This window comes from Terrapene carolina, unplaced genomic scaffold (genome assembly GCF_002925995.2).
Source record: "Terrapene carolina triunguis isolate 2854851 unplaced genomic scaffold, T_m_triunguis-2.0 Scaffold1005, whole genome shotgun sequence".
NCBI lineage: Eukaryota > Metazoa > Chordata > Testudines > Emydidae > Terrapene > Terrapene triunguis.
In genome coordinates this window covers 139,783-148,256 of record NW_020665356.1, presented here as the reverse complement: position 1 = coordinate 148,256, position 8,474 = coordinate 139,783, and the positions used below count along the sequence as shown (strand labels likewise).

Sequence of the window (8,474 nt, the reverse complement as noted above, 5' to 3'; positions counted from 1 at the left end):
GTGTACTAAAAATAGCAGTGTGGACACTGTGGCATGGGCAGCAGCTCAGGCTAGCTGCCCAAGTATGTACCCAGGAGGTCAGGAGAGAGTGCACTTGGGTGGCTAGCTCTTCCCACCGCCCACACCGCTCTGGCCATTCTTAGTGCACTAACACGAGCAAAGCTAGCACATCGCTGTCTTCTCAAGCTGGGAGAAAGAGAGTCATTATTTCCCACCAGCAGCCCCCTTGTCTGTCACATTGGGGCATTTCCATGAGGTGCCTGGGTCGGCTGAGTAGGGCGGGCAGGGATCTTTTTGCTCAATCTGCACTTTAATGATGGACTTATCCTTGTTGGACATGGTGGCCTTCACATGGATCTTCTCATTGGTCACCTCCAGCTGGTCATCCGGGACCTCGAGCTTCACTTTCCTGTAGGACTCGCACTTGTAGGGAGGGTTGTGGCTGTACATATAGTGGTACAAGCTCTCCATGCTGTCAAAGTGCTTCCTGCCAGCAAAGAGCTCGATGGCAAACTCAGTGTTGTAGAGGAAGCGGTCGAAGGGGTTGGAGAACATGATGGCCAGGGTGAAGGCGTTGGACTCATAGCTCAGCACCCCGACACTCCCGCGGGCCGTGTAGCTTGTTTTCACAAACACGCTGCTCCCCGAAGAGCCGGGGGGGATTTGGGGCACAGGGACTATCATGGCATGGCCGCTGAAACAGTAAGTCCTGGAGGAAAACAACACAGGGTTCCTTCATTACACAACATCCCTAACAATAATTAATAACTGCGTCCCAGCAGCAGGGGAATCCTGACCCTAGGGGATGGGGTGGGTCAAAGCCCAGTCGCTCTTCTGCAGAGGGGATGCACAACAGGTAACTGGACAAGAGAGCACAGCCCCACCTCGGCCAGGGCAGAGGGGTCTTTCCTGCATGATCAAGGAACAAGGTAGTGGAGATAAGGTAAACGGGGCAGGGCTGGCCCCCACCCTCCGACCTGATCTCGGCTGGGCTCTGCCTCCCACACTGCCCTACTCCCTATCCACACAGCTGTGGCCTGCCTGGCAGGGCCGGATTAACTTTTTGTGGGCCCGGCGCCAAACATATTTGTGGGCCCCCATTGGGGAAATAGGGCATGTGATGGGGGACGGTCCGCAGAGCGAGGGGCTGGTTGGGGGCAATGAGGTGCAGCGCAGCGGGGGTGGCCCCTCTCAGCCCAGCACAAGAGCACTGTTTACAAACCCACAACTGCTAGACGCACACTGGCCCGCCCAGCCCTGCGCTGCCTGCGTGCCCCTTCCACTCAGTGCCCCCTACCCAGTGCCTTGCCCTTAGGCCAGCGCCCCCTCACCCAGAGACTTCCCCCACAGATCCCTATGCCTAGTACCCCCTGCCTAGAGACCCCTCCTGCTGACCTCCCACCACAACTGCACAGCACCCTGCACACCATACCCCCTGCCCAGCTCCCCCCCCACAGATCCCCGACTGTCCAGCACCCCCTTCACAGTCCCACCATCACAGCTGTATAGTGCCCCATATTCCTGAGCGAATTCTGCATCAAATTCTGTGCATAATATTTTAAAATTCTGAATTAATTTTTTTTTACAATAAATAAATGTGGAAGCTCCACCATGGCAGTGGGGAGCACAGGCCACTGGCTGCATGGAAGTGGGAGATCACCCTGCAGCTTCCCCCACCCCCGGGACAGGAACTTGGCAGTGAGGCACACCAGATGTGGGCAGAGAGGCTCACCCCGGCAGCAGGATCCAAGTGCAGAGGGACTTAGTGTGGGGGTATCCAGATGGGGATAAAAGGGTTCTGTGGGGGGGGGGGGGGGAGGGGGGGGGGGGGGGGTCGTTGGGGGGGGGGGCGGGGGGGGGGGGGTGGGGGCGGGGGGGGGGGGGTGTGGGGGGGGGGGACATCGGGGTGGTACAGAGGCAGGGGAGGTTGGGCTTTTCAGGGTGAGGGTTTGATGGGCCTGCTTAACAGGGGAGCCCCAGCTGCTGCCAAGGGGATCCGCATGCTGGGCCCCCATTACCCCTATCCCAGGGATCCCTTGGCCTGCGCCACTTCCTGCAGCCCCGATTGGCCTGGAGCAGTGAACCGCGGCCAGTGGGAGCCGCAATCAGCCGAACCTGCAGACGCGGCAGGTAAACAAATCGGCCCGGCCCGCCAGGGGGCTTACCCTGGCGGGCCGCGTGCCAAAGGTTGCCGATCCCTGCCCTATCCCCTTCTCTTCCCCATCCCATGCCCCTTCCCCACCACTCCATCTCCTCCCCATCCCACCCCCTTCCTTCCCCACTGCCTCTGTCCCCATGCCCTGCCTGCCCCACCACAGGCACTCACTGTTGTGCAAAATGAAGGATGGCTCCCAGCACACAGAAGGGAGCTCAACCAGCACTAGGACCCAGAAGGTGGTGTCCAGGGAGCTGAGCAGCACCTTTTTTCAGTCGGGCTGTGCAGCTCTGCATTCACAGAATAGGTATGCTCATTCCACCCCTTTCCCCAAGGCCCTGCCCATTCTGCGGCTCCGCTCTTCCCGCCCCCCACTCCTGCCAGCAAACAGCTGATCGGCAAACAGCTGATCGGTGGCAGGGAAGGGGAGGGCGGGAAAGCAGCAAGCTGTGAAAAGAGGCAGGGGAGAGGGAGCTTGGCTGCCCTACTGCAGCAGGAGCCTAATTGCCAGCAGCACAAAACTTCTGCTCCCCGCAGGAGAGAGTGGGGGGCGGAGAAGAGTGGGCCCGGTGCCAAGGCATCAGTGGCGCCATGGTAAATCTGCTACTGCTGCCTGGTGGGAGTGCCTGCTGCAGAGCCTGGGCTGAGGTGCTGGAGCCCAGCAGCTTCCTGCAGGTTCCGGGACTGGGCAAGGAGGAGCCCTCCGGCCTCGGAGATAGCAGCAGCCAGGCTGGATCTAAGGCAGGGGGAGAAGCCAGAGCTGCCCCTCTGGGGCTGCACATGACAGGGCTGGGCGAGGGGGGCTCTAGGTGGTGGGGTGTCACTTGGGGGGCTCTGGGTTTTTACTGGATGGCAGGAAGCTCTGGGCATCAGGGTGTTGACTTGGGGGGAAAGAAGGGGGAGTCTGGGTGACAGAGCTTATATTGCAGTTCTGGGTTTCCCTAGGGTGTAGGTGACTCTGGGTGGAAGGATTTTTAGTGGGGGTCACTGGCTGTCACAGTTTTTGAAGGGGGTCTCATCTGGGCTGGGTGTGTAATGATCTGACTGTAAAGGGGAAATTAATATAGTTGAGGTGGGGGCCGGTTGGTGGAGTGACCTTCCTGTCAAAATTCCCCTTGGGGGTTTGATTTTGAATTTGGTTGTTTTCTCACAGCTTTGTTGCTAATGTGGACGAACGCCAGCTGCTTTCTTTTGTTATTTGATGTTCAGACCAATGGGTTAATAAAAAATCACCTTTGTTTCAATAAATATATTGGGATACTTTGGGGCTAGTATTTAAATGACTTTGGGCTATTAATGCAGTAGAAATCTGGTAACCCTGAAAACGTTACATGGTCCTGCACATTATGTTATTAACTAAAGAGTTCAGGACATTACTCAGACACACACACACATCATACGGCTGTGTATGAGTGAGTACACGTGTACGTGTGTGTACATGTTTGTGTGACTATGTGTGGGTGTATACGTGTGAGTGTACATGACAGACACATACAGACACGTTTGTGGAGGTGGCATCAATGTGAAATAAATACACTGGACACCTTTACATTACATCACAGGCCTATCGCCATGTCACCTGCCCCCCGTCCATCTCCCTGGGACTTAGACTTTCCAACCTCCCAAGAGGCTTCCAGCAGCTGTTTCCTCTCAAATTAACTGGTCAGGGAAACATTTCCTTCTTTTCCCTGCCCACAACAAAAGTGCGATTTCCCTCCGAACACCCCCAACCCTAGTCCCGGACACATCACATAAAATGTCCTGACTTGAGCTTACAATCTTGTGCCTCTACAGGGCTAGAAACAGCAAATTCAGCCCAGAGGACAGCGAGATTTGCAGTGACCCAAAGTGACATATATCACTCACTCAATATGTAGGGGGGAGAGAGAGAGAGAGAGAGAGGAGGTATATGGAGATAGATAGATAGATAGATAGATAGATAGATTAGATGGGGTGTATGGGGACAGACAGACAGACAGATATTCAGTAGCAGACACATACCCTCTACCCTGGCACATGTGTATAGACACCAGCCGCAGGATGACTTGGGAAGCTGCGTGGAGGGGTCTGTGGGAACCTGCTTACCTGGGGTACTCAAGGGTCACGTCTCTGGTGTTGTTGGTTATCTGGATGCCCACACACCGGCCTGCATTCACCTCCAGGACCAGCCCTTCAATGTTATTCATCTCACAGCAAAGAGGCATTGTTCAGCAGCAGCTCCTGCAGAGCACCACCAGCCCTTCTCTGGGCAAAGCCGACTCACTGCCCTCCTAGGCCCCAGCCAAGCATTCAGGACCAGCACCAGCTGTGTGTGCTTCTTGCTAGCTGAGGTGCAGCGCATGTTTTGCTTGTGGGGCAGGGTCTATAAACGACAGTGTCAGGATGTGAAGATCTCTAGTCATCAGGGTTTCTGCAAAAGGAAGTCCTGTCTAACCAAGGTGGGGGAGGGTCCTCATATTGGAGAAATAGAAATCATTTTCTGGCAGTCTACTTCTCCTGTTCCTTACACTACCCGTATAGTGCAGGATGGGAGCCCGGGCATCTCTGCAGGTGGCTCAATAGCAGCTGCAGGCACAAAGCAAACCTGGTCCTGGATGGACATAGGGAATGGGATGGTGAATATGCTCATGCTATTATCAAAATCAATGGTTACACCTGGGTCCTGTGTGCAGAAAAGGACAAGAATGATGCAGGAAATGGAAAAACTCACATACAAAGAGAGTTTGGAAAGACAGGGGTAGTCCTTGCTGGAGCCGTAGGCATAACTAGCAGTGTGAACCAGAGGCTGTTAACCAGAGTAGGCCTGGCCCTGGCAGAATAGCAACACACCAGGTATTGGCTAACCAGGTAAGCATGTCCCTGACCGAGGAGTATGGTAGAGGAACACCCAGAGTTCTCAAGTAACTACGTACATAAACCCCTCCTTCCGAGATGGTACAGGAACGCACCCACCCCTCATAAGATAAGGATGGGATGACAGGACAATGGATGGGGATGTTTTGTTTGAACTCACAGGTACAAGGTGTAGGGTTGGTAACTAGCCACATCTGGAGAGGAATATGTAACTTGTTTGTATCAATGTAAAAAAGGAGAAGTCATAGGTGAGGCATCTTTGGCCAGCCCAGGGGGCAGCTACTGGTGCATTGACTCGGGCATGGGTCACTTGCAGGTTTAAACTAGTGTAAATGGTCGATTCTCTGTAACCTGAAGTCTTTAATTCATGATCTGAGGACTTCAGTAACTCAGCCAGAGGTTAAGGGTCTGGTACAGGAGTGGGTGGGTGAGATCAGAGAGGATCATGATGGTCCCCTCTGGCCTTAAAGCCTATGAGTCTATGAAACCGAATTGGTACCAGTGTTGTGGGCATACATGCGTTAAGATACCTGTAACCATGGAGCGAGAGCACTAGGACCCATAAACCTTTGCCGCCAAACCGAGCCTGTGGTCTCTCTTAACAACTCACATTGTGGTCTGCTGACTTAGCAGGCTGCTCTCTGCTTGTGCAGCTGACACCAGAGCTCCAAGAACAGCAGCACAGAGCAGCTGTAAGAGCTTATCAGCCTGGACAGCGTTGGAGCAGCAACAAGCTTTCTCAACACTTAACAGCAGGGTACCAGCGCCCTGGCTCCGCGGTTACAGGTGCACTAACACGCGTATGCCCCTGACCATGGTACCAGCTCAGTCAGGCACCAGGACACTGCTCCTTTGGCTGGCCAAAGACGCCCTTCCTATGACTCCTCTTTTTATACACTGGTACCAACAAGTTACGTGTGCCACGCCAGACGTGGCTAGTTACCAACCCTACACCTTGTACCTGCGAGTTCAAACAAAACATCCCCATCTACAGGAACCGGCTTCCAACTTTCCCCAGGGGTGCACCACCCTTGCTCAGCCCCAGGCCCCGCCCCAACTCGATCGCTTCCCCCAAGGCCCCACCCCATCCCACCTCTTCCTGCCCAGTTCCGCCTCCTTCCCCGAGCATGCCCCATCAACGCACCTTCCCCTCCCTCCGAGCACTCCTGCACACTGTGGAACAGCTGATCCACAGTGGGCGGGAGGCACTGGGAGGGAGGGAAGGAGCTGATCAGTGGGGCCGCTAGTGGGCAGGAGGTGCTGCTGGGGAGAGAGGGGAGCTTGGCTACCGGTGGGTGTTAAGCACACGCTAAATTATATAACGGAGGGTCTGCAGAAAGGTGATCAGGAGCTTCTGTTCTCCCTGATGTTTGCTTTTTTTGCAACAGCATCACACTGTTGACTCATATTTAGCTTGTGGTCAACTATTTCTGGTTGAAATCGCATCCTGTATCGCACAATGTGCAATTTGCTGGGGAAGGGGAACGCACTGCCACAGGAAGCCATTGAGGCCAAGAACTTAGCAAGACTCGAAACACGACTAGAGGAGGTGTCACCGTGTGGGTAGAGTGCAGGACCGGAACTCAGGCAGAGGCAGCATGTAACTCTTGATAGTTGGGGACCACAATGTAAAGGTTGGGGGGGAGTTAACAATCAAAACAAAGTTTCCTTTTCCAGGCCCCTCTAAAGCACTGGATCTACTTGTACTGGGAACTGGGTTCTCACAGTGCAATGTCCATTACCAGCATGAATGCATCTAAAGAAAATGCCACCAAGGAATCAATCACCATATAGTGATCTTATGTCAGCTTAAGCAGCTGCCAGCTGTATTTTTTAAAGGCACCTACAGTGCTTATTTAGGCCCATAGCTGTAGATCAGCGGTTCTCAATTGTGGCCCACACAGCTGTGTGTTAAAGGTGGGCTTGGGGTCCCAGCTGCCACCTGACCCCTCATAGCAGGGTTGGGGGCAGGGCTGTGGGCTCCCACCCAGCCCCGCACAGCAGCAGGGTCAGGGTCTGGGGGTCTCTGTGCAGCAGGGTCCAGGCTTGGGGGTCCCTGCCACCCTCACTGCACCCAGCCCTCTGCTCCTGGTGCCACTCTGTGGAGTGGTCTCTGGGCAGAGGGAGCTGGGCAGAGGGGTTTGGGGGAGGGTGGGTTAGGTGGGGGGCAATGTGGTTCTCAACCTGCAGCCCAGGTAACACTTTGTGGCTGCATATGCGACCCATAATGATATATAGATTGAGAACCATGGTTGTAGATTATTGAAAGACAAAGCATTGCTCTGGCTACTTCATTGTGCCTGACAGCTAAGATGAATTAATCATGTGCAGGGTAACCATGGCATACAGGGGGAGGGATAGCTCAGTGGTTTGAGCATTGGCCTGCTAAACCCAGGGTTGTGAGCTCAATCCTTGAGGGGACCCCTTAGGGATCTAGGGCAAAATCATCAGTACTTGGTCCTGCTAGTGAAGGTAGGGGGCTGAACTTTTGAGGTCCCTTCCAGTTCTATGGTATAGGTATATTTTTTCACACCCACTCCAAGCCAGCACCACCTTGTCCCCACTTCCCTCACAGCTCCTCCCCCACTCACTTCTCCCATCGCCTCCTGCTGCGGATTCAACGCAGTCCTGTGCATGCGTCAGAGTCAGACACCTACTGCCGAACAGTGGTCACTGTGGCTGTGGGCAAGGAAGAGACGGGACTCAGCGGGCTTCCCGCACCCTGTCTGGTGGAGCTGTGCTGCCATCCCCATCTCTTTTTCCTGCTACGAGCGTGTCAAAGCTGAATCCCCACTCTGTCACTCTGAGTGCAGAAGGTGGGGCCCACAAGGATTCTAAAACTTAATACTTGCCACTCTAGGCTTGTATTAAACTCCCAAGGTTACAGCTTCTCTCTGACCTTGGCTTGGTAAACGCTGCCACCACCCAAATGCAAAAAGACCCCTTTGAACCCAGGAAGGAGCACTTGGAAATTCCTCCCTGTGGGGTACCCTCAAGCCCTTTCAACCCCCTCCAGGGAAGAGCTGAGAAAGAAAGCAAAGGAAATTAGCTGTGGCTACCAGCTAATCAAACAACATGCACAAACCTCTTAGGACACTAAAAATCCAATCCTGTTCTTAAAAAAGGCAAATTTTATTAAAAATAAAAAGGAAAAAAATACATCTGGAACTTAGACTTTTTGTTAGATCTTAAAAGAAACAATTACAAAAATTAAGCACCCAAAACAGCTTTCTTCAGGGCTCAGCTTAAAAGTTACAAGCAAACAAAAGCATCTGGGGTTAGCAAAGAGAAGACCTAAAAGTCAAAATAAAAAAATAAACCTGATCACGTCTAGCTAAACATTCCTAATTTACTTACATATTTGGGGGGTTTCAATAAGTAATTCTAGATACGATCTGATGAATTTTCATATGTGGTTCAAGCCTTACACAGCAGTCCTGCTTATAGTATTGCTGCTCCACGTCCC

General features: G+C 53.4%; 1 protein-coding gene across 1 annotated transcript; it reads right to left on the bottom strand.

The window, feature by feature from the left end:
• Nucleotides 1-204: 204 nt before the first annotated feature.
• On the bottom strand, nt 205-4,341 carry LOC112120702. Its single transcript, XM_024219836.1, has 2 exons — nt 4,241-4,341; nt 205-709 (listed from the first exon to the last, which is right to left on the bottom strand). The coding sequence occupies exons 1-2, from the start codon at nt 4,339-4,341 to the stop codon at nt 205-207; spliced, it is 606 nt and encodes a 201-aa protein (XP_024075604.1).
• Between the last annotated feature and the right edge of the window lie 4,133 nt (nt 4,342-8,474).